Below are 24,423 nucleotides of genomic sequence, written 5' to 3' on the forward strand. Positions count from 1 at the left end.
CGGTGGAATTGAGGTTCCCATCCGGGGGGTTTTGTCGGGTTCACAAAGGGGGCATCAGGGCCGGTCATTTTGGGGCGCAGTTGATTTTATCCAGTCTTCTTGTATTTTATTGAATTCTTCGTGTCTAAAGCGATACTAGTCTTAGTCTGACGGATTAGACCTGTCAATAGACGTGAGAGTATGGAATGTTTCAGATGATCTGTCTTTATGCGTGTCTGAAGAAAGGGATCCGTTTGTTGTACTCCATCAAGGGATTATTTGCTGTGCACAGCATTCAGATGACCTCGATGCTGAGTGTAAGTCCTCGGTAGATTTTCCGTGGTTTCGGCAACGGACCCGACAGCGAGGTCGGCATCGGGAATGCCTTAGATAAGCGACAGGGATCCACACCAATGACATCAGGGGGACAACACCCTCCAGACCGGTACTAAACGTCGGGTTCCTGAGCTTAGCCTCCGACATTGGATCCCGTGCCCCCACGTGTCCAAGCATCGTGGAAATTAAGTAACGGGTGCATCCGCTGCCACTTTACTTTCCCATTTCCCACCCCCAAATTTCCCAATTCCCTTTTTTTTTTTCTTTTTTTCTTGACTTTTACAACAACCACAACACAACTAGACGATCGGGACACGGATACACATGATGCAGCCTGCACGATTGACATTCCTCTATCCGCACCTATTCCGGACGATACGCGCCGGCGAAACGGCGACGACGACGACAAGCCGCGCGGCGGCGAAATCATGTCGGAGACGGACTCCAACCGATGTTCGGAGACGGGGGTACGCCGCGTTCGCGCCTACGCCTGGGGCACAGCAGTCGGGTTTCGCGCCGAGACATGGCAAGGGGATCGAGCCTGTGCCGACGGCGGGGACGACGATACCGCCGGTGTCGGTGCCCGTGCCGGGGAGTGAGGGGGGAAACGAGGCGGCGAGTCCCGGGCAGGCTGCGGTCGGGGCGTCCAAGGGGGCGAGCGATGACGGGGTGAATCCCAAGACGGCGGCTTCGTCTGCGGCGGCTGCGGCGGCGGCGGGGACAGCGGCGGCGGCATCGAACACGGCATCGAATGCGGCGGAGAACAACGCGGCGAATGTGACGGCTGCTGCGTCCGGAGAGCAACAACCTCCCGAAGAAGCAGAGGAAGCCAAAGCCGCGAAGCAAGAGGCCCGCGACCAGGCAAAGAAGAGCGGGCCCCTCGAAGCCATCCTCCACATGGGACCCCCCGAACAAGTCGCCAAACAACACCCGCACATGGCGCCCACCCCTTACGTACACCATTTCGACAGCTACTCTCTCGTCAAAGACCTCGAGGGCGGCGGGTACAGTAAAGACCAGGCCATCACTTTGATGAAGGCGATCCGGGCGATTTTGGCGCAGAACCTGGATGTTGCGCAGGAGAGTCTGGTGAGCAAGAGCGATGTGGAGAATGAGACGTATTTGTTCCGGGCGGCGTGTTCGGAGCTGAGTACGGAGGTGAAGAATAATCAGAAGCTTGCGGATGAGGAGATGAGGCAGAAGAGGACGCTGCTGCAGCACGAGGTTGATATTTTGACGCAGGGGTTGAATCAGGAGTTGTTGACGTTGAATGATAATGTTAGGGGCATGTTCAATGATCGGAAGATGGCGGTGAGGGAGGAGCAGAAGGCTGGTGATAGTGTCGTGAGTATCTCCTCTACCCCTTTCTCTGATGCCTCTTCAAAGGTTGAGATTTGTGATGTTGGCTAACACGATTGACCTAGATCCAACAAATCAACTACAAAATCAGCCTTCACCTAAGCAGCGATGCCAAATCTGAGATTGAGGGTCTGCGATGGATCTTGATCCGGCGGTCGGTGATTGGGATCTTGTTCATGGCGGTGTTGACGCTGGGCACGCTGCGGTACGGGACGTATGTGAGCCATTCGAAGCAGGCCGAGGCGGAGAGGATGAAGAAGCAGGCCGAGATGATTAAGATGGCGGATGGCAAGAGGGATCATAGCTCGGCGCCTGATGCGGCGGAGATTTTGGCGGCGAATTGAGGGCGGAGAGAGATGAGGTCGGAGGATGGAGGAACGTAGGGGGGCGAGTCAGGGACGGTGAGAAAAAACGGGAGAAGTCGAGGTGTGAGGAGTGAGGACCGAGGAGGAGGCGGATGAGTAGCGAAGGGAGGTCATGTTATGTGCCATGTCAAGGTGGCTTAGATACCCCAAAGATGCGTGGCAATGGGAACAACATATAGCTGAAACCACGGAAAGACGCTCTTGACCACTAGATGAGTGTGCAAGCAGCGAGGTCTAGACGTTATCGTAAGGCTCGATTTTGCTTTTCAGCATTGGCATATGCTGACGGGGTTTGGTACCAGAAATTCGGTCACTGCCTTGAGCACAGTCCCTATCGCGGTACTCTCGACTAATACCCTACGACTTGTCTCAACTGCTGGCCCCTATCATCTTTCTCTCATCGGCCACCCTCCTCGACATAGGCAAAGTAATCGGCTCAGTCCGGATCATTATTCGGCCAGCCGAGACCCAGCTTCACCTCCCCCTAGTCGCTTATGTTGGGCGTTGGTACAAGGATTAATGGATCATCTTCGCCATGGCGCCACAATGCATGCCGGTCTCTTCGGTCTCGCAGACCACTCTGGTCTCTCAACTAATACGGTAATGCATGGGGATTTCGGAAGACCTTAGCTTCTGCCCGCAGCTGCCTGCGTGCCACCCTCGCAGGCTTGGTTCCAAGCCACCACGGTTCATTTGAGAGAGTTGACGGCGTTGTCCGATAAATCCGGGCAGAATCATGTAGCGTCAAATGTACCCATGCTCGTGGCCAATGGGAGCTTGAGCCGTACAAGAAGCCTGACCTCTCAGGACGTAGGTATGTCCTACACATATTAGTGAGCCTTCTTAGCATGTCACATCGAGACTCAATCGACCGCTGGCGAGGGCGCACCAACAATGACCACCAAATCTCGTATTTTTCTAGATCAGCTCATCTGCAGAGTAGTGGCACCTTAACCCCCCTTCCCCAAATCCTTATCCCCCTTCCCCAAATCCTTCCCCCCACCCTCCTTCCCCCGTCTCTGCTTGGGAGTGAAAAAAGACTCGTCTAAGTACTGAAATGAATCTCACCGAGGGTTGCTTTCGCGTGGTCAGCGCATTATTGAATTGAAGATTTGGAGATTGTACAGGTTCGTGTCGGCGTTCTGTCAGTGTCGATCTGGTGCATCTGCTAGTAAGTAATCAAGATATACCAGTCAAGAAACGAAGACTTCGACGAGTATAGACATTGAAGTTCGATGATTTTGGCTACGCTGCTAATCTACGCTGAAGCACTCCGTGGCTGCCTCAGCCATCATGGTCACGTGTAGCGGGGGATTACGTTGGTTGTCCTACCTTCCTACCTTGCTACCTAGGTACTCGATCACTTCTCCACGAAACCCCTTGTTTTTGGGTCAGTGTAGGGTGGAGGTTCCCGTTTAAGTGGGTGACATAGCAGTTTTCCACTTCGCACATCTGGACATCTGTCGCACAATCAACATCACCACCATAAGCCTCTAATAAATATTTTCGAAAGTTACTTACGAGATGATACTATGTATTCTATCTGACGCGCAAGTTTGGAATTCAAGGGAAATAATGACGATGATGATATTGGTGAAAACAATTCTTCTCCGAATGTATAGACAGGAAACTATTTTGTCACGAGTTGCCGTAGTTCGGGGTATGGAGGTTACCATATCTGAAATGTATGGGTTGCTGTGACTCTTTTTCCGATGAGACAATTGGCAATTGGAGCCTGCAGTATGCGTATGCACGTCTCCAGATTGCCAGGGCTGTTGGAGGAACAGACCGTTGGGGGCGGCTTTCAGCCAGTGTTGCGGTTGCTGATGACGATGGGAATACGAATTGGGCGAAGAATGGGAATGGAAGAGAAGGCCCTGGCCCAGATACAAGCAACCACGGCATCAGGACATCAGGCACCAGGGAGGAACGGGCACTATAACCCGCACAGCGAACGCACTCCCCAAGGCTCAAACGACCTCTCTAGCGACGGGATCTTTCCCTCGCCTACTTGGCCTTGATGGAGGAGGAAGAGGGGGAGGAGGGGGAACAACTAGGTACCGAGCAATACGTGCCAAGCCGCGCCGATGATCAGAAGTGAGAACAGATACGACAGCTCCCACTGTCTGGGCCGCCAGCATCTTCCCGGCCGCCCCCAGTCGCGAGTTTCTTGTCCTCTCTCCCACCTTCTGTCCTCTGCGATTGCAACTGACAGCGACTGCTAAGGTACCTTACTCCGTCCCCGTCCCCGCGCCCGAACGAGACCGGTCGACTTACGAAGGAGGCTCGCAATCCTCACCACCATATCTTATTTAAAGTCGGCCACAAGAATGTTCGTTCACCGTCATTCTCCTAAAATAAGGAGCAGAATGGCACAGATCTCTCGCCTCGTTATCTATTTCAAGATTAACAACACCTATAGCTCGTCTCCCAAGCGCATTGAAATAGAACGCCAACGTCGTCATGCCCGCCGCAGGAACTGGAGCAGCTGCAACTTTTGGATGTCAAGCGCTCGGCTGTACAAGTACCTATTCGAGCCAATCCAATCTCAACAGACACATTAAGGCCAAACACGGCGTGTACGTCCAGATGCCTTGCGGCAAGCTGAGACAAGACCACGGTTCCAACTCCCGTCGTCACAAGTTGAGATGCCCGGATTGCCGTGCAATTCAGAGTCTGCCACCCCTTGACGCCAACTTGGAAGACCTCGACAACGCCATCGAAAGGGTTTGGAGAGAGTTAGACGATGCGTACAATGCTATTGCGGGTAGTCCTTACGGATTTTTCTAGTAAGAATCCTCTCCTTGGAATGCGAGGCTACTCGAATGAGTATACACCATCTAGCAGTTGACGGGGAAGTTGATGTATATACGTAAGTAGTGTTAATACCGGGACCTCGCTGACCCCTAACTAGGAGCTCTTGAGTCTACTTTTCTCTCAATCTGGAGCATTGATAGAGATATGGACATTTTTTAATATGTATTGGACGGTTATATCGTGTTGTGCTTAAGAGCAAGCGGCCTGTTTCTCATCTTCTTCTCCTTCTTAGGATTCCCTTTATTTGTTGTTTGGGCGATACATCGACTCTGGTGGTTCCCTTGTACCTATGTGAAACTATGGAGTCTATGATTAGTTACTCGAATGTACAAACTTTCTTGAAGATTCGGGTGTACCAGAGAGCAAATTCAAAGCGTCTTACCTTTTCAAAGTCTGGTTCCTGTGTTGGTGAATTTGCAGAGCACGTCAAGAACTGCGTGGCATCCAAAGTTTGTGTAAGTGCTGGTTGACGTTTTCGCTGATTTGATTGGTCTGAACCGGGAAGGCAATCGGCCCACGGGGGAATCATCCCTGTCGCTCAGCTTCCCTTCACATTTCGAGACATGATGTTTCTACCCAGTGATTTTTCGTTGATTAGACGTCGCATTAGGCTGGTCATCTTTGTGCACTTTGAAAGGTCCATTTCTTAGCGATAATATGCTCTCGAGCGTATGCTTTCAAACAGTTGCCTTTCCAGCAATCCCCGGTCCCGATTCGGCAAGGATCCTAGCATTAAGCTTAAGACAGCCGAGTTCACTTCAGATTCTAGTAGTCTACACTGAAATCGTGCAGAAGGTACACCTTAGGACACTGATTATTCATCCGTGACAATAGTCGGAGGGATGGTAGTTGAAGCTTTCCATCGGGAGGAAAGGATGGCGATAATGTCATTTCTGAGTGAGTGCAGCGCGAATGGGGAGCCAGGAGACGATACTGTAACAAATGTGGCTAATGTGATATTACCCGATAGATTTGGACAATTGAAAGTTTCATACATACAAGAAGTTATTGCTTTCGAGACTGGCTAAAGCCGTATGAGGACCTTTCGCTGACCTGGGATAGTCTGATAGTTGCCGTCTCAGGACAACATCACTGTGTCCAGACTTAGACGCTGGCCAAGTGGTCATCTGCAAGCCGGCCTTCCTCGACACGCCTAGTCGATGAGGTAAGGTCAGGCGTGATTATTGGGCTTTGTTTTGCCTCATCTGAATAACGCCTTCCGCTTCCGATCAGATGTCGGCATGTAACGGCGTTTCCCAGGATCAGGGGAGGCGCGCCATGTGCGAGGGAGAAATTCGATGTCTGGCCATACATGGTGGGACAAGGGTTGTGTCAATTGGATTCTCCCACCATTATCGACACGGGGAGCAGCTTCCTGGCCGCGCCTGAGGCGGGCACTGGGCAGGCCAGAGCAATGTATCTTACCCATCTCCGGCTTTCGAATTGACAGCGGGCCTTACATAACTGAGTGAGGGTCATTCCCAATTGTCCAACAGACGTCATGACGGAAATGGCAACGCGTGAGATCGTTGCCCGGCTTTCCACTCAGCGTACGGAGAGGAGCCATGGACGTACCAACGTATGAAGTGCACACATGGGCAAGAGGGCACGCCGCCCCGCACAAACCAGTAAATTCACACCCACAAATGCTCCGTACCGGCTGCGCATGTAGCGATTGGATGGAAAGAAAAGCCCACCGAGTCTTGTGTCCAGCGGCTTCATGCCTGGCGCACAGGTTCGGGTCTTTTGTCCGGGGGCACCCTGGATAAAATGCGGGAACTAGGCGTGTCTAGGGGGGCCTTCAACGTACTGGGTTTCTCAGGCCCCGCGGCCGTCATGTCGGACCCTTCCCACGACGTGGGACCTTGCGCCGCCGCATCCCTGAGCCTCTGTCCGGTGGGCAAGTGAGAGGATCGTCTTGCCGCTTTCGCAGCCGCTTTCGCCGCCGCATCTCCCTGAGCCTCTGTCCGGTAGGCAAGTGAGAGGATCGTCTTTCGTTTTTTCCGCCACCTCTCCCTAACCTCCTGTCCCGTGGGCAAGTGAGAGATTCGTATTGTCGCCTTCTTGCGCTGGTTTTCTTGGTGTATATGTGTTACGGCGCTCCCCAGCTTTCCCAGAGACAGGAGTAGACGAGCTGCGTCAAGCTTTCAAGTCTGTCTTCCCGTTACATATCGATAGCCCTCATAATACAGATTCGGCAGTGGACCGCGTCAAAATGCCTGTCCCCGAGGGTGTAGTTACCCCAAAATTACGCTGCGAAAAACCTGGCTGCGAGCTTACCAACTTTACTACTCGATCCAATCTAAAGAGGCACACCCGGTCTAAACACGGTACTTCTATTCCCATGTCTTGTGGTAGAACTCTTCAAAACCATACCTCGAATATTAAGCGCCACCAAAAGTCATGTGAGAAATCTTGCGCGGCTCTAGAGTCCTCGCCTTCCGATGGGCAAGTCGGCTCCGAATCACCTACAAATGCGACAACCGGTGCCACTGAGGCCCCGGACTTCGATTTCAACCACGGCTTCTATTCGGACGATTTTGGAGAATTGGAGTTTCTCAATGAGGATTTCACTTTCGGGGAGGATCAGCCAGAGTACCGCCCCTAGCACGAGCGAGTTCCTCGTTGCTCGACTGATGTGTGGTCAAATCAGACGTGAGCACGGAGCTCCCCGCTAGGAGAGGCAGTTGCGGCAACTTTGAATGTGGCAGGGGGACGTGCGATGAACCATGGACGTCTTATACCCCTTCCAAAGCTCTCTACCTATTTCATGTGTTTATACATTTGTTCTTATACCCCAATCGCTCTTTGAAATACACGAAAATCCGTCCATGCAACTTGCCAAAGACCAAATCAAAAGATTTCGGCTCAGTGACTTGATATGTTTGCGAACCCCACTGAATAAGAAAACTGAGGTGGGTCACCACCAAGGGCGAGTTTACACTACGACTTATCAAGGCCTGTGTAAGTGAGGTGGACCCCGGCATCCATCAACGAGACGTGACAGGGTTAGGTTGAGCTCTTGTTTCGTCATCGGCTCCTAACGTCGGATTCCGACCGCTTGTGTGTAGGTGAATTAGAAGTTCAAGAAGAGAATCCTTCACATGAGTGCCTTTATTTATTGCTACTGCACTATTTGTGCTTGATCAGCTACATGCGGGGCTGTGAGGCTTTCTTTAGCGGCACAGCGCACTGCCCAAGGTAACGTACCTTAGCAGGCGGGGAAGGCATCTCGTACCAAGGACAACGGGGCTTCAAATATTCCATACCTACACTCAAGTCTTGCATTACAAGCTTTCAATCAGTCGACGCCGAACGTTGGTTTCCGATGGCAATTAAGTCTGCCAGAGGCGAAGTACTAGAAGAGAGGACCCCAGGCGAAGACCGCAAAGTAACAGCGCTGCTGCGTTTCCTGATGTATATTTCAAGGCAAGCGGTGAGGTCGGCAGGCTTGGTAACCTCTTGACAGCTAGTAGTGATACAAAGATGCTTGTACCTACCTACCTACCTGCCTGACAACACTATTGAGGTACGTATTTACCTAGCTGAGCAACTGACCGTCAAGTGCAGCTCACAACAGTTTTCCCTTGCCAAGGCCGGGGGTGCCGGCGAGTGTGGGGCTGAGTCCTCAAAATTTCACCCTTTTCTGGCATGGCAGTTCATCGCCAACGAGGTATTCGCAACAGTGAGGAATCGATGTTTGAACGTACCCCTGCCATCCCTCCAGGCAGCGAGGTGTGTTGGGTGGCACCTAAGATGCCTACGTTTCTGGGTCGCGGTCATGGATACCTTAGGTAATACCTTACCGAGTCGTCTGATAGGGACAACCCAGGGACGGTGGTTGGCGAAAGGGCTGAAGTTCCCAAGGTGAATGTACATGAGTTACACCGTACACTTAATGGTCTAAGGTAGCTTAGAAGCAGAAACACACAGGCCCAATCAAGGCCACAGCCAGTGCATATGCGCACTTAAACAGCACTATGTAGTCCCAGCCCCCCCCTACGATGGCTTCTCTCGACCAATAACATCTTATGTACAGAAAAGCGAGGCGTGTCACCATCGCTGAAGCACTTCGTGTAACTAGAGACCATATCGTAGGAATGTACTTGGCCCCAGATTCCCAAGGTCATGCAAGGTGCTTCGACCCTGCATGTCGTTCGTTGGATAGATCCTCGATGAGCAAGCAGGTTGCGGAAGACGCCTGACCTGTGAATGAGGAGACAAATCATTATTCTCATTGGTATTAATGTGCCGACCCTCGCCACTTTGATCACCCGGGCTGACTTTTTTTGCGGGACATTTCCAGGTTGAAATAGAAGTCGAGTGCAAAAATGGGTTCATGGGCTGTCTCCTGACGAAGAGAGCAGACACGCCTGGCTACTCTCCCACTTCATTCTCTATCGCTGCCCATAAAACCTTTCAACCAGTCTCTTGAACGTAGCTGAAGCTGGACGCCGACATCGTCATGCCTACCGCAGATGCAAAGGCGAGGTTGCGTTGCGAAGCGCCCGGCTGCGAGCATAGAACCTACTCCAGTCCTTCCAACCTCAAGAGGCACATCAACTCTAAGCATAACCAGGCCATTCAGATGTCCTGCGGCAAATCGTTGCCGAACCACCAGTCGAACATCAAGCGCCACAAGGATGCTTGTGGTTGCACAGTTCTGGACCAGCCCCTAGTTCCCGCTGTGGGGAATGGCGTTGGTACACCTACAATGCATACCACCACCAACAATGCCACGATGACGTCGACATTTGAAGACGTCCTTGACATGATGTTGAATGAGTTCAACAATGCATACCCTCCCATGGACAACAACTTCTTTGGGCCCTTCTACTAAGAGGATTCTTTTTTGGGGTACGAGACCATATGGCTTGTCATATGTCCATGAACTTCCGAGGTGGTACCTACCTTAGGTAAGCTACCTGATACCCTGTTGGAGTGAGACGCCACACGGCTGTGTGTTCAGTACATGTACACGCAGTTCGTTCGAACATCAACATCGAGCTTACTCAACACTAGATGCTCTCAGGTCCATTTCGAGTCGACGTGGATCATCAGATGGAACTATGGAAGTCTTATATTATAGATCTGCTGGTCATTCTACGTTTTGCTGCTACTTTATAAGCGATCTGCCTATCTCGTTTGGAGTTCAGTTGGGGGATATTTCTTTAGCGTTTGGAGCCCATGGTTGACGTATTTATAAGACTATAGAATTTACAAAGACATGATTTCCAGGTTTCGGAGTTTCCATAAAATCCTTCAAGGTTCCTCAAGTGCAATGGCAACGGGCCGTATCTGGTTTCAGTCTGGTTTACACGTTGGTGAACTTGCAGAGCATCCACGGACCGTGTAAGTGCCCAGTGAGAATATCGCTGACATGATTGGTTGACCCCACCATTTCGCCATTCACCCGTGGTCTACAGGACTCAGACAACATGCTTTTCGCTGTGAGTTCTGAACGAAGCCATGTATTTCAGTCTGATTTCTTCTTATCGTCGCGGTTCCATCTCCGTCGCGTCTTGGGGTTTCGCTGAGTGATGGCGTCCCCTGGTCTAAATTTGGTGCAAGGGTCCCCAACATCAAACCCAAGCCAACGGCCTTTAGATCCCATCAACCCACACTGATATCGTGCATCGAGTCGTTCAAGGGATATAACCATCAGGCCACACAGTATTTGGCTTGAAGAAGCCTAGAAACGGTCATCCATTGTACTTTTCAATCAAGAGAGGACGTCAAGGCCATTGTCATTCCCCAACAGGGGTTGCCCCTGCACGCACTCGCAGGGATCCGCTGACGAGATCAGATGGATGGTCTGGTATCCGTAACCAACAGGGCTGATCAGATTAGGAAGCCTATCCAAGCGCGTGCTAACATGTTCATCCTCATATGAAAATGATTTTCTCCATCTTTTCTGCTCAGGCGTATTGCCCTGAATGGAATCCAACTCTCAAAGGAAACGACACGAAGTTTCTCGTGGTGTTGAACGTAGGCAGTAGAAATAGAGAATGGAAAGACGGCAGTATGGTCGGATAAATCCCCGACCGAGACTTTGTCTCAGTGACGGGAGTGAGCTCGGCCGGGAGTTACCGAGTGGCCCGTTTAATGAACCGCAGGCTTTCAGGCACACGTGCGCCCCCCCACAGAAACCGTTGCAACTGTCACCGATGTCGCTCAACTGCCCACCATCCATCCTATAGTTCGTCACGAGCTCTAATGCAATATACCGACAGCTTCTCTGGACCTGTTTTCATCTTCTTAATGGGCAGTGCTGGTCGCGCGCCGTTTGCATCAATCCATAACCATCTACTGGTGTTCTCAGCAGCTTCGACACGGAGTGCTTGCGTGGGGGCACAGGTATCCCATGCCGAAAGCGAACAGGCCAGTCGACACTGAGTAATATGTAACAATGATACCTGCTTCTTTCAACCAGCGCGTTTATCCAGAAGGATGAGGGCAATGTCCCTAGTGAGTTCTGAGTTCGACAACAGTGACTCGTGCCGGGTTGAAAGCGTGGGCATCCACCCCGAGCGGCGAATTAGGGCATATTTTCCAAAAGTCGTCCAACATGGATGCTTGTGGTCGTGGTGGACCATGCTATCCGCATGCTTGTTCAGCTCTGCCTGAACCAAGTCCTTCCTCATCGCACGCATCGCACGGGGGGGGGGGGGGAGGGGGGGGAACCCTGATGCTAATGGGAGGAAGAATGGAAAATCCGACAGCCTTGGAGAACCCTGGGTGGAGGCCCCAACCAGGCCCGGTGAGGCAGCGTCTCATTCCACGGATCGACTAGTACCGTGAGTTCCTCAAATACAACAGAAAGAACGAAATAACAGAAAAAAAAGGAATCACGACCACGACCAACGACCACAACAAAGTGGGTTGATCGTAGCAGCATGGCTCAGGTTGGACCGTTTGTGCTTGGGGTTGAATGTGCAAGTGAGTGTGACGATGCGATGGATGCTACTGCTGCTGTACACCGAGGCAGAGCGACGCGACTCTCCTCTCGTGCGATGGAAAAGGTACGTCCAGAGGTCGGGATCCGGCTACCATCTCCACAGCTTTCACTGCCCGCTTGCCATTTATAAGACAGTGCCCTCTTGCCAAAAGTAAGGCAGTGCCCGCTCGGGCCTGTGAGGCAAACATCTTTAACCTTCTGGTGACATCCAAGTTCGACAACCGTCTGCAGGGAAGGTCGTCTGCAGAGAAGGCGAACGGTCTTGCAGTGTCTTAGTCAATGTAGAGAGATATTATGGAGGAGTAGGGCCAGAGTTTCTTTTGGTCGCACAGCCATCCATCCCTTCATAGGTAGCACATCAGGTACTTTGCTTTGCGATGTGCCACCCGCGGCATCCTCAAGTAACTGTCTCTGGAATTTAGCGCGGTACCTTGGCACTTGTATCTTGCTTACCGCCGCAGTTCGCGATCCCCAGTTCAGCAATTGTGCTCGAAGCATGGCGACAGCGTCCCAATGCCCTGCGGCAAAAGCCTACCCAATCACACATCGAACGTTCAGCGCCATCAGAAGTCGTGCCATGGCTGCAACACAGTCGCGGGACAGCTGTCAGTCTCAGGCACAAAAGACAAGCTTCGGACGCCATCAAGTGCGGACTCCAATGCAAACCCGGTCCCTGACACGAGTCTCGAAGACAAAGACCTCTTGGAGTGGATGTTACAAGAAGGATTCGACGACGTGCGATTTTGGGATTTCGACTCTATCAACAGTTTCCAATGTGAAACTTCTCTCTGAAGGTCAATACCTGGACAGACAAGGAGAGCGAAGACGGTAGACTCCCATGCGATAAGTCAGACTCATTACAGTTGTCTTCTTCCACAAATTATGGAGAATACCTGTCATTTTGTGGGCGTCTCTTGTTGCGCAACTCAAGTGATGTGGCAGTGATATTCGAATACGCGCGTTGATTCTTCGGACAGCTGTTGAGCGTGAGGACCTGGTCACGGGTTGTGGCTTGAAGAGAGATTTTGTATCGGAAGCAACGCTCACTCACCCTGATGAGCTTCCGAAGTGAGGATCCTGACAACGTTGTTGTCTGACCGAGAGAGACCTGTCCGTTCGTGTAAGTCGGAGGTGGGGCCTTAGAGAGACCGGGATGGCCGGTGAGGACCTAACCCTTCCGGTGGGCCACTGGGAGCGTATTCATGACACCGAACGTCCCCAGGAGTGGTATCAACATCAAGAAACGAATAGCATATGTTTTTCAAGTAGAGTGTATTAGGATTAGCTATTGAAACTTTTGTTGTACTCCATCGATTAGGAGTGTAGAACACCGCCATCAGTCTCATCAGGACTCCGACCAAAGGCAGCACCAGAATTGCTAGGTTGCGGAGCCAGCCATGAAGCCTGTGCTTCTACGCAAAGCCAATGTCGTAATCGCAGACCAATGCTACCCAGCTACGTACGCCTTAGGCCCACTCACGGTACACATCGACGGCGGCGCAGGTGGGGTTGGAAGCCGGGCCGGCGGTGATCCAGACGAGGGAGCGGTAGTAGTAGTTGCCGACAAAGGTGTAGCAGACGTGCCAGCGGTAGTACGCCTCGTCCACGATGGGAGCCTGCGAGCCAGCAACGGCCTTGGAGTCATCCTCGCGGGAGTAGATGAAGAGCTTCTCGTTCTCGTCGAAGCCGAGGGTGAAGAGGGCAGTGTTGCCGGGAGAGAAGATAGGGATGGCGCCGTTGCTAACGATTTGCAGGTTGAGCATCATGCCGGAGGAGACGGGGTCGCCGTTGCCGATGGGCTGGTTCCAGGTCAAGGCACCGAGGAGGTGGCCCTTGTAGTCGGACTGGGTCTCGTTGAGGAAGTAGTTGGTGTGGGTGGTAGGACGGTTGGCTTCCTGGATGGGCTCTGTGGTCTCGGGGCATAGACCAGCTTGGCCGGCCCCGGAGTGGCAAGATGAGAGGTAGGTCTCGCCGGAACCGCCGGTGCAGGGAGTGAACTTGAGCCAGAATGGTCTGGTCTGGTTGGTGAACTGGGCAGAAGCTAGAGTGGCACCCAAAAGGGCGATGGCGTAGACGGTCTTCATGTTGATGGTTGGAGAGGTGTTGATGATGTGGTTGTTGGTGTGGGTGGTAGTTGTTGTTGATGCTGATGCTGAGGAGGACGAGATGAGCCCGGTCTTTATACTGAAATGTCAAAGGGTTTCACGTACCTTGAAAGATTCGAGAAATACTGTTAGACACCTTGAGGTTTGTGGACGACGTTTGGTGATGCGGGATCTAACCAAGGACGGATGGGATGAGGTTGTAGGAGGGCGGGGTGGCGTGGCTTATATTAAGAGAGAGACAACTCTGGCGTTCCTTTTGCTACTTCCGGTTCAGCCAGGCTTCTTCCCCCGAGGGGCCCTGTTGTCTGTCATTCTTTCCATTTGATAGCTGATCATGTTGGAAGGATCTGGCGGGAGAGGAGAAAAAGAGGCGGTCGGGGGAAGGCGGAACCCCGCTAAACATACACGAGGTCCTAGTCGCATCGTAAAGTTGGTGTCACTTTCCAGGGTGACATGGACGCAAACTAGCAAAGTAGGAAGTCTCAAAGGAGCCGTGGGAGCATTGGTAACGTGGTGTCGATCACCGCCCACAAATTCGGCTCCGTTGATGAGCACGGAGCTAGCGCAAACGAACCAGTAAGGGAGGAAGCTGATATCCTCGGTGCAGCGAGAAATCTGGGGAAACAGCTGCTTCGTCTGATTCGGATCGTCCTTGTGTTTGTTCACAGGGTTGCACCGGGCCTCTCACTTCAGTCAGCCCTCCCTGCCCTCCGCCCCGGCAGTGACAGATCACATTATCAAATAGCAATATCAAGCAGTCCACAAAACTGACGATGTTGACGCATGAGTTTCTCGGTGCAGGATACCCCACACCAAGCCACGCAAACTCTACGCGGGTTTAGATTTCCAAGTAAATCTGAGGTTGATGAACGGGAAATAAGGAGCACACGTGGTCTAGAACTGCGGGCAGCAGGGCTCGAAGGAGAAGCAAGATGTTTTCCTTCCAAGAAAGAAGCTTTACAGGAACCCCACGTTTCCTGCATCGTGGGAATTGAGTTGGAATATGGCGCTCCCCAAGGCGGGACGAAACGACGCCACATGCACGTCATAGATGACGGTGGTACGGGTTGGGCTTTCGAGGCTGAAATGTCAGATGCAACCTTGTCATATCAGGGTGTTTTCGATATGGTGTTGCGAGACATTGCGGAAATCCGCTCGAGACTTTTTGTTATGTTTGCTCAGGAACTTCTTCCAAGAGTGATGCGAGGGGATTAGTAAGAATAGAGCTGAGTTCCATGTGTAAGTGAGACATGACGTTGGAACCAACGCGGATGTGCCGGCGGGCCGGTTAGGCCTCTTGGCTCAATCCTTGACTTGGTGGTGAGAAAATAGTCACGATGGAGGTCAAAAGATACGAGAAAAAGGCCACCTCCAGCTTGACAAGATCAGCATGAGTGCATGCTATCAATCCGGAGAATAGGGACTTCCACCGCATGATCTCCAGTGTAGATGGCATTTTGTCATTGATCCTGCACGCCGGCAAGGTTGATCTCGTGGCCGTTTGCTGACTGGAGACTAGCGGGGGTTGAAGCCTTACTGGATGCGGACGAAACACCAACGCCGCTGTGCTGGTTAGGGAATCATGCATGCCGAAAGGGCCGAAGATGGGGTGTGCTGTACGGGTTCGCGCAGGTTACGTTGCTTCTGTGACAAGATGCAGTGGAACTCCGATACGAGGTCAGGTCAGGAGGTAGATTTTACACGGTCAAATGCCTGATGTATGTATGTATGGAAATATCTACAATGAGAATGCATAATGCGTTAAATATCTCGTTCCTCATCTATGTAGTCAAAGACGACCTCTAACCGCAGACACCCGAGGTGGCGATGGAGTTGAGGTCCCTGGGAATAACTCCAGCAATCACACCGTCTACGACAACGTTAGCATGCGCATCATCAGACGTAATAAGGAAGACATACCTCTATAGGACCACCGGTAATCGCCAAGCTGGGCCTTCCACGTCCAAAACACCCACCCGGCGGTGTTCTTCTCGTAGGCGTGGACCTGCGCCGCGAACCACTTCTTGTAAAAGTCCTTTTGCGTGTCGCGGTTCCAGTCGGCCGAGTTCTCAATCTCGTCGGGCGGGCTGATGCTCCACTCGCCGACGATCGTCGGGCCCGAGGCGTCGCCGTTGCGGTTGTCGTTGCACGACGTCGAGATGTAGCTGTCGTGCGTCCAGGGTACGTCGTTCTTGTTGGCCCACTTGAGGTAGCGGTGGTCGTCAAAGGCGGTGAAGTAGGTGTCGTCGAGGAACTCGGTCGGGTTACCAGAGCCCCAGAGCGAGGACATCATCTGGATGTGGAAGTAGTTGTTGGCGCTGACGCCGAGGCTCTTTTCGACGTTGCGGATGGCCTGAGGGTGTTAGGAAGATGTACGAGGTAAGGACAGTGGTGACTGACATTGTAGCCGTTCTTGTAGAATGTGCTGCGGAGGGACTGCACGGAAGAGTCCCAGTTGGTAGGCTCATTGACAAGCTGGATCGTGCCGACGTTGCGGAGCTCCTTGTTGTCGTGGGCAAGCTTCCTGAGGAACTCAAGGAACTTGACGGCCCGGCCGTACTGGTAGTCATTGTAGAAACCAGGGGTGTTGGCAAACTGGGGATGGTTATTAGAGTATGGCCACAAGTCTAATGATAGAAAGTCTTACTTGACCAGTGAACGAGTTCTTCGCTACTTGAGCACCCGGGGCACCGTGCTGGCTTCTTGTTGTTAGTCTTTGAAAGCGTCTCACGAAGTTGTTGAACCCACTCCAGGATGATGTAGAATCCACGGTCACTAGCCCAACCGCAGAGTCGGATCAAGTACTTGACAGCTCCCTGCATTCGGTCAGTCTCAAGTCAAACTACACATCATGAAGGCACAAACCCTTGGGAAGTGCTCAGAGTTCTGGTCCACCAACGACTCATCCAGCCAGTATCCCACGGGAACACGGATGGTGTTGATGCCATAGGCCATCATCTCATCCAAGTCACCCTCGGTGATCCACGTATCCCAGTGTTTCTGGAAGGCGGCATCCGACCTCTCCTGGCCCGTGTTCATGACGCAGTCGAACTCGGACTGCTGGCCACCGCAGCCCATGTTGTTCCACTCGTTGTTGGCGATCCAGGGCTCAAAGACGAACAGGGAGCCCAGGTTGACACCCCTGATCTTGCCAGAGGCGGTCCACCAGCGCTTGCTCACACCATCAGAGTCATCAGACGTGGTGTTCTGGTTGTCGAAAAGGCTGAAGCCGCGAGTGTCCAACAGCTTCCTGGTGCCGTCGTTGGGCAGCCATGCGTGGGCGAGCTGCGTGGTGGCAGCGAGTGCCAAAAGACTAAGACGGACCATGTTGACAGTTGTTTGGTGGATTGTCAGGCTCGTGATGAGAGGGATGCAGAGACAAAGACAATTTGCATTCGAGGTGTGGAAAGACCGGCCGTCTTAACAAGCTTCTGATGCCTTCCCCGAGTCCTTGCGGGCCGCAACGGTAAACCCCAGGATTCGCCAATGGAGTGATGAGAAAGGAAAACGAGATTATCCCAGGGGCGCAGCACCCGATGCCGTAGCACCAGCTCTTCCTTGGGGCTTGGACGCTAATGCAAATGTCGATCGTGAGGGCTGAATATCTCTAGTGTATTTCGTAGCTCTGCTCACCAAAAACCCCCTGATCTTTCACTTTGTCGGCATCGCTTCGCCAACCAGCGGGAGTCTTTCAAGTCTATTTCCAGAGAACACGGGGATTGACGGCATCGAGCTGCAGGTGTTCGTCCAATCCATCCAATCCGGACCGAATAGCGACCTCAGAATACCCTGGTTCCTGCATTGTTGAATCTCTACAGCCGCACGGGCGAGCAGGATGACGGCAGGGAAATTGACGGCTGCCTGGAGTCTGGAAATGGTCGCTAGCCCCCCATTGCCTCATCAGGCTTTACGACAGGTCGCTGACTGGCTCTTGGCGGACATTTGGAGGATCAAAAGTGAGACGGCCGGCCTAGCCCGGGGGCCAAGTTCGATTGACCTCCTTGTTGGGGTTTAGCTCCGGCTACTGGCCATGCCCCAAAGTTCAAGCTCTCGGATGGTCGACAGGGGTTTCTTAAAGGGCTGCCTGGCACCTGCAGTGTTCTTAGTCATTGTGCAGCTGCAACTGTACAGTCAGCAGCCGCATCACTCTTTTTCGGTGCGCTCTCACAACTGACAAAACTCGACTTACACCCACCGCAATCCACATCGCGAGTCCACCAAAACATCAAAAACATACAACACCAGGTATTCGCTGGTCGTCACCGACCCAACTACTAATCCGGCCCTCATTGGCTTATCTATGGGAGAGCGGACGGGATCCCGAGTTTTCCAATGGGTATGGTCGTATGTGACAGTACCGCCTTTGCAAAAGGCTCGAGAAGGCATCAGGCCGGTCCTGTGTGTAAGCCAGAAAGTCATAGGACGTAGGAGAAGCCTCCTATTGGATAAGAATGGGCTGCAAGTTTGTAATGAAGGGTCTTCAGTGTTCAATTGGTCGAGTTGGGTACCGAATTGGGCGCGGCATTGCAGTGTGAACTCACCCCCATAGTAGTGTTGCTTCCACGAACTCATGTTTCATATCAAACGGCTGAGACTTCTCAAAGCGCCCTCGTAATCCCCGTTACATCTCGGACACAGTTGATTTGTAGTGACACTAACATAAAGAATCGTATCTCGTAATTGAGATGCGCACATTGCTCCTCCATGCCATGCCTCACGGATGGCCCCGGCTATATGGTTATTCTTTGCGATTATAACTTGAGCCTCACACCATCAACCGTCAAGCTCTTCTCCCATGTTCATATGCCATGCTCGCAACCTAGCAATGCTTTCCAAATACTTCAGGCAGAAAGATCAACATTAACAATAAGGTACACGACACATGAGACACACCGCGGCAACTCACCTCCAAGCCCTCAGGCATTACAACTTCCCTCTGCATACGTGCCGCACCGGATCCGAAAGTAGTCATTATCAATATTGTAGTCCTTGGTGCCGCTTCTCGCGTCGCGGCAAATAGTACACCGGTTCGCCGGGTTGTTGCCGTTCTGCACATTTTGGTCGAGGTAGTACACCCGGCCGCCAATATCCTCGGCGCAGATGCCAATGGCCTCGTCGAGACGGCCCATTGCCCACTTGTCCCACGTGCCGCTCGGGTATGTCCAGAAGTAGGCGCAGTCCTTTGCCATTATGACCGTGGCGAGTGTTGAGACGAGGAAAGCGGATGAGGCTCGCATTGTGTCTATTTCGGGTCCGTATGGGTTGGACGGAGACGAGGAGTGATTCTCCAAGACGTTTGGTAAACGACTCTTCGGCGACTCTGTCTCTCACTTTATACCAAAGCTATTCGGCGTCAGTCTATGTATCTCATCAAGGAAATGTTCACCGCGCGTTCCGCGGGGCGTTCCGCGGGCTTGAACGACGGTGCCCAGCTGAGACCCATCCTGACCGCCTCACTCTGCCCACATTGACGAGATTTCAAACTCAATTTCGTGTTATCCTGTAAATCGCCAAGATACAACGGTCACAGCTGGAGCGGACGACGCGATCAGTTCTTCAAGCAAAATGGATCGATGGGTATCAGTTTGGAATTCACCGCTACTTTCATTAGACCGAGGTCGTTGTCCAAAAGTCTTATCCATTGTGCATTCGTTTCCAAACATGCTCTTTCGCCATACACATACGCCTAATGTACACATTCATCCTTTTGGATCTTCAGAATATAAAAAAAATGGCCAACGCCGAGCGCCCAACACTACATACAAAACATAGATCAACCCACTATGAACTCGACTTGCAAGCGGCATAGCTGTCAAAGCCAGACGCTTGATGCCAGGTCGTGAGATGCCTGATCAGAGTCGGGTCAATGTCCCGGTTGGCCTTGATAAAGATGGTCTCGTACGGGTGCACATTAGTGCCAAAGTACTTTCCGTTCCAGAGAACGTCGCCGTTCTGGGATGTGTCACACTCCTCAATGTAGTTCTTGGACTTCTGGAACGCTGTCATCATTAGGTCCACCTTGTAGCCTTGCTTCAAGAAGGTGCTCGTAGCGCCAATCTCGGCATGCACGGCGTGGTTCCAGCCGTCGTAGCAACCCGCCAGGCCGACAGGGTCGTTCTCGGTGCCGAAGTCGTCCTTGACGGAGGAGCCCGGTGGAGGGTTGAGGAGCAGGTCCATGCCTACGTTGTCGGTGGCCCAGATCATGGACTGGACGTGGAATTGGGGCCAGCAGTTTGCCGTCATGCCAACCAACTAGCAGCCCATGTTAGCATCAATCACCTGAGTTGGGGAACTTCTTCTTCATATTACCTTGACTTTGTCCGTGAGGCGGTCCAGATACATGTCAGTCCAGCACGACTGCGCCCAGTGAGGCAGGAAAGGACCGCGAATACTCGCGTTCATGGTGATGAAGCGCTTGTATTTCTTGTACAACCCGTCTTTCCGGAGCACCTCGCCGTATGCACCGAGATCGAAACATGTATTGTCCCGTTCAATGATCTTGATGTTATCCTTTACTGGGATGACACTACTAACGTTGGTCTCGCCGTTGAGGATAAAGATGAAGTCGGCAGCGTCGTGTAGACCCTGCTTGACGAAGAATTGGAGGTTTTCGCGGCCCGCGTCAGACTCGGCGTAGGCGTAAAGGATCAGAGGACGGCTGCGGTCCTTGGAGTCGGATGATTGTTTCGAGGTGGAGGAGGAGGGCGACGAATGTGATTTCAGAGACGTAGGGGCAGACGAGCTCTCGCTTGCGCCCTTGTTAGAGGCCGCGCTCGCGGTCTGCTTCGCTCCCTTGGCAGTCGTTTGGGAAGCAACCTTGGCTGCCTTGTCTTCGTCGTCCTCGTACCATGGCGGGAGGGAGTACTCGGGCGACTTGTCTGGGCGCGAGATATCGTGGGGCGGGTTCGAGGACTCATGGGGCGTCTGCTTGTTCGCGGCATTGCTGTTGCTATTCGGGTACTGAGGTTGGCCTACAGGATTGGCAGACTCGTCATGTGTCTGGGAAATCGAGAATTAGTCCAGAGAGTCTAGAGACAGACCAGATATTGGCTGAATACTCACAATATGTATAGGCGTTGTCGATGTTGTCTGAGTAAACGTCGAAAGTGACCACAGGAAGAAGAGGAGGACGAGTAGCCCAATAGCGGTCTGCCTGTTCACAGGAAACGTCGACGCCATGGCGATTGCTGACGATGGATGCTACGGTTCGGAGTCGGCGACTTTCAAAAACGCGGTTGATGCGATCGAGGCGCGCAACTTGGGACCAGAACCAGCTGTGAGCGATGGTTATCTTTGCTGGGCCACGGATCGTGATTCACCGCATCAGAGCAAGCTGACAAGGACGATAATGACGATGGACAAGAACGGATACCGCAGAGCAAGACCGGTGAGATTTGGAGGTGGGAAAGAGTTGACCTTACGTCGGAGACAAGTCACAAGCTGAGCATGGGACCCAGGTCCGAAAATGGACGCCAGGGAGCTTTGTCTGGCATCCTTAGCATGGCGTGTTGTGGCGGACTATGGCCAGGGAGGGAGGGGCTAGAAATGAAGGGCACGGAGGGGATTGGAGGGACAGCTTCAGGCCAGCTTTCATTGTCGGGGAACTGATTTTTAAAGTTCCATGACTTTGAGATACCATCTGCCATCGCCTTGGCTAGCGGTTGGCCCAAGTTTCTGTCATGTCACTCTCCTTCAGTGACATCTGTCATGGCGAACGAACGACAACCAGCCTGTACAATTAGGACGAGAATGATTCTGGCGGTCCTGTCTGGGGGTAGAGTGTCCGAGCATACCAAAGCTGAGGCTCTAGAGGCGGTGGTCCGAGGTATGGATCTGAGATGAGATGCAGGACGAGTTGTGTGGATATGGGACACCATCGTCGACCATTCATCGACCGTCATGCGGTCCCGGGTATCTGGACTCGTAAGGCATTTCACAGTCCACGCATACCGCAGGGACCAAAGATCGGGGAGTGTTCCACAGGGGATGGGGGAAATCTGTGATGAACGCGGCAACGGGACTCCCCCCGCTCCCGGCGCGGCACGTCATTGTGGACGGGGCAGCTAGAACGGTAATCAACGGTCACCTTCAAGGCTTCAAGTATTCCGTCAAGCTGGAGAGTTGTCCTAGATAAAGTGCGCCTAAGTGCCTCTCAAGGGCGAGCATGGAGGCACGTTATTGTAGTCTTTTCTTTTCTTGCAACTCCCTTCGTCCCGCCTCTAGAGAACCACCGCCCGGTGGCATCGAATTATACGGCAGATCCCTTAAAATGCCTTTGACCCGCCCTTGGGTTATCAGCAGTCCCTGCGCCCCTGCATGGGCTGGTCCCTTGCATTCTGCACCAATTGCTTCTTTTGGCATCTTCTGAATTGCCAATAGCGAGCTTTACACGCTAAGCTTTGGGCCGTGCAATTGAGTGAGACCTGGTGTCATTGCAATTGAAAACAGATGTTGAGAGTTTATCGGTGTTCTAAGAGCAATTGAGTTTGTGTGGAGCGTCTAGCCAGTTGCGCGTGGACAAAATGAAAGAGCACCTGGTTAATCACCCTCCATCAAACATCCTCTGCATCACTTCGCGATCCGGGAAGAAGCCTTCTTTTTTGAGCGAGTTGAGTTGCAAACTCAGTAAGCAATTTGCTATTCTGGGTATTATATCTTTGGACGCGGATTGTCTTTTCTCCTAGAGTTTCAGATGACGGCGTACTCGGACAACCAGTCAGTTGTCCCTAGTTACCGTCCTACGGATATGCTGAGGTTAGATGAACTTGATTACTTACTGCCAAGGACCGTCGACGGACTCTTTCCTAAACCGCCGCAATTGCAACATGGCATTGGAAGACGCAACTCGCGAGGAACAGTCGCGATTGGCCGAGGTTGTTACAAAGGGCTCGCCAAACCGGCTGACTGCCTTATCTGGGAATGGAGTTGGGAGGAATCGGCCGATATCTCGAGCGGGGGTTGCACCAAGTGGAGGCGCAACTGATCTTACCTTACCATTCAAACCTGTTCAACTGGTCATCCAAGTCGATGCCGTTCCATTGGTGCTAATCGCGAAGTCGCACACTACAAAAAGGATCCCCAACTCGGCGAGCAGAGTTTCTATTTCAAAGCGAGACAACAAAACTAGGCAAGATGAGCGCCGTAACGATTCAACCACCACTGTCCCGCCGTGGCCACGGCCCTGGTCTCATCATCGTGGTTGAAGAGGGCGTCAACCTATCCAAACATGACAAGATTCTGGATCCTCCTCCATCGCAGACATGGGCAGAGGAAGGATATGCAGTTGCGCAAATAGTTGTTGCACCCGGAGCCGAAGAAGTTGCTGGTCAGATCAACTCCGCCATTGCGAGTCTCAGAGAACTCGCCAGTTGTGATGATAAGGATAAGTTTGGCGTCATTTGTAAGCATATCATGGTCTACTGTAAAACCTCAACTCACACGTCTCAATAGCTCTCATCAGTGCTCCCTCTTCGCAGTTTGTGGACGCCTTGGAGAGCCATTCCGAGATCAAGGCGGCCGTGTTCTACAACTTTGGCCAAGCACTCACGATTCCCACCCTTTCGCATCTCCCCAAAACCCAAACAGACACTCCCAAGCCGACTTCCACGGCAAAGACGCACTCCTATCCCGGAGCAAGCGACTTCTTCGTCGTCCCGAGCCATCCCAACTTCAACGCCAACGCCGCGGGGCTCGCGCACACCCGCACACTGACGTTCCTGAAACCCCTCCTCGGCGGGCCGTACTTCGACCTCGAGGCCGTCTGGGAGGAACACACCCTCTTCGAATTCGGCGAGCGTAATGTCGAAAAGACCATGGCCACCATGGTTGAGCAGCCCTATGTGAGTCTCGTCGGAAGGTAGCTTTGAAGGGGAAGGTTGGCTGACACTGACGCAGGTCAACCACATCCCAACGCTCACCGGCGGCGTGGGTCGTCAATACCTGACCAGCTTCTACAGAGACCATTTCATCTTTAACAACCCTGATGATACTGAGCTCGAGCTGGTCAGCCGCACGGTTGGTATTGACCGAGTTATTGACGAGTTTGTCTTCAAGTGCACCCACAACAGGGTCATTGACTGGCTGTGAGTTTCTCCCAGCACGAGACAGGTGAAGAACGTACTTCTGACCACGAACGCAGGCTCCCCGGTGTCCCACCAACTGGGAAACACCTTTCCATCCCCTTTACGAGTGTCGTGAATGTACGAGGCGACCACCTCCACCACGAGCACATTGCTTGGGACCAGGCTACCGCGCTGCGCCAGCTTGGTCTCCTGCCAGAGTTCCTGCCGTTCCCCTACCAGATCAACGGTAGTGGCCCGGCGTCCGGAAAGAAGTTCGAATTCAAGCTGCCTGTCGCCGGCGTAGAATCGGCGCATAAGCTCGTTGACGAGAGTGCGGTTGAGTCGAATGCCATGTTCGAATATGGAACGCGAGAGGTCGACGCCTAGCTGGGTTGGACCGGGACGCTGCGACGCCAAGGAAGTTTGAGTGCCTAGATTTCCGT

At 52.6% G+C, this 24,423-nt stretch overlaps 9 protein-coding genes across 9 annotated transcripts; 5 read left to right on the forward strand and 4 right to left on the reverse strand.

Annotated features, from left to right (window-relative positions):
• Window positions 1–154: 154 nt before the first annotated feature.
• Window positions 155–2,441, forward strand: BDP55DRAFT_666640 (uncharacterized protein). Its single transcript, XM_060575115.1, has 2 exons — window positions 155–1,659; window positions 1,740–2,441. The coding sequence occupies exons 1-2, from the start codon at window positions 640–642 to the stop codon at window positions 2,016–2,018; spliced, it is 1,299 nt and encodes a 432-aa protein (XP_060428503.1). The 5' UTR covers window positions 155–639; the 3' UTR covers window positions 2,019–2,441.
• Window positions 2,442–4,236: 1,795 nt separating this feature from the next.
• Window positions 4,237–5,201, forward strand: BDP55DRAFT_176521 (uncharacterized protein). The gene is made up of 2 exons (XM_060565784.1): window positions 4,237–4,371; window positions 4,462–5,201. Exon 2 carries the CDS (start codon window positions 4,503–4,505, stop codon window positions 4,827–4,829), a length of 327 nt encoding a protein of 108 aa, XP_060428504.1. The 5' UTR covers window positions 4,237–4,371; window positions 4,462–4,502; the 3' UTR covers window positions 4,830–5,201.
• Window positions 5,202–6,763: 1,562 nt separating this feature from the next.
• Window positions 6,764–7,957, forward strand: BDP55DRAFT_666674 (uncharacterized protein). The gene has a single exon (XM_060575116.1). The coding sequence runs from the start codon at window positions 7,072–7,074 to the stop codon at window positions 7,462–7,464; it is 393 nt and encodes a 130-aa protein (XP_060428505.1). The 5' UTR covers window positions 6,764–7,071; the 3' UTR covers window positions 7,465–7,957.
• A 1,364-nt stretch (window positions 7,958–9,321) lies between these two features.
• BDP55DRAFT_632948 (uncharacterized protein) lies at window positions 9,322–9,696 on the forward strand (the record flags this gene model as incomplete). Its single annotated transcript, XM_060572488.1, has 1 exon — window positions 9,322–9,696. One exon carries the CDS (start codon window positions 9,322–9,324, stop codon window positions 9,694–9,696), a length of 375 nt encoding a protein of 124 aa, XP_060428506.1.
• Window positions 9,697–13,280: 3,584 nt separating this feature from the next.
• Window positions 13,281–13,898, reverse strand: BDP55DRAFT_704783 (uncharacterized protein; the record flags this gene model as incomplete). The annotated part of the gene is made up of 1 exon (XM_060578014.1): window positions 13,281–13,898. The coding sequence occupies one exon, from the start codon at window positions 13,896–13,898 to the stop codon at window positions 13,281–13,283; it is 618 nt and encodes a 205-aa protein (XP_060428507.1).
• Window positions 13,899–15,721: 1,823 nt separating this feature from the next.
• BDP55DRAFT_554074 (endo-beta-1,6-glucanase) lies at window positions 15,722–17,246 on the reverse strand (the record flags this gene model as incomplete). The annotated part of the gene is made up of 6 exons (XM_060569360.1): window positions 15,722–15,789; window positions 15,822–16,272; window positions 16,320–16,514; window positions 16,567–16,618; window positions 16,668–16,735; window positions 16,785–17,246. The coding sequence occupies 6 exons, from the start codon at window positions 17,244–17,246 to the stop codon at window positions 15,722–15,724; spliced, it is 1,296 nt and encodes a 431-aa protein (XP_060428508.1).
• Window positions 17,247–18,507: 1,261 nt separating this feature from the next.
• On the reverse strand, window positions 18,508–19,356 carry BDP55DRAFT_716315 (uncharacterized protein). The gene is made up of 2 exons (XM_060578336.1): window positions 18,826–19,356; window positions 18,508–18,774 (listed from the first exon to the last, which is right to left on the reverse strand). Exon 1 carries the CDS (start codon window positions 19,154–19,156, stop codon window positions 18,836–18,838), a length of 321 nt encoding a protein of 106 aa, XP_060428509.1. The 5' UTR covers window positions 19,157–19,356; the 3' UTR covers window positions 18,508–18,774; window positions 18,826–18,835.
• A 298-nt stretch (window positions 19,357–19,654) lies between these two features.
• Window positions 19,655–21,225, reverse strand: BDP55DRAFT_176637 (uncharacterized protein). The gene is made up of 3 exons (XM_060565785.1): window positions 20,982–21,225; window positions 20,229–20,918; window positions 19,655–20,171 (listed from the first exon to the last, which is right to left on the reverse strand). The coding sequence occupies exons 1-3, from the start codon at window positions 21,096–21,098 to the stop codon at window positions 19,701–19,703; spliced, it is 1,278 nt and encodes a 425-aa protein (XP_060428510.1). The 5' UTR covers window positions 21,099–21,225; the 3' UTR covers window positions 19,655–19,700.
• A 1,826-nt stretch (window positions 21,226–23,051) lies between these two features.
• On the forward strand, window positions 23,052–24,367 carry BDP55DRAFT_694592 (carboxymethylenebutenolidase; the record flags this gene model as incomplete). The annotated part of the gene is made up of 4 exons (XM_060577371.1): window positions 23,052–23,319; window positions 23,370–23,758; window positions 23,814–24,001; window positions 24,058–24,367. The coding sequence occupies 4 exons, from the start codon at window positions 23,052–23,054 to the stop codon at window positions 24,365–24,367; spliced, it is 1,155 nt and encodes a 384-aa protein (XP_060428511.1).
• Window positions 24,368–24,423: the final 56 nt, after the last annotated feature.

The sequence above is a fragment of the Colletotrichum godetiae genome (genome assembly GCF_030913485.1).
Source record: "Colletotrichum godetiae strain CBS 193.32 chromosome Unknown BDP55scaffold_25, whole genome shotgun sequence".
NCBI lineage: Eukaryota > Fungi > Ascomycota > Sordariomycetes > Glomerellales > Glomerellaceae > Colletotrichum > Colletotrichum godetiae.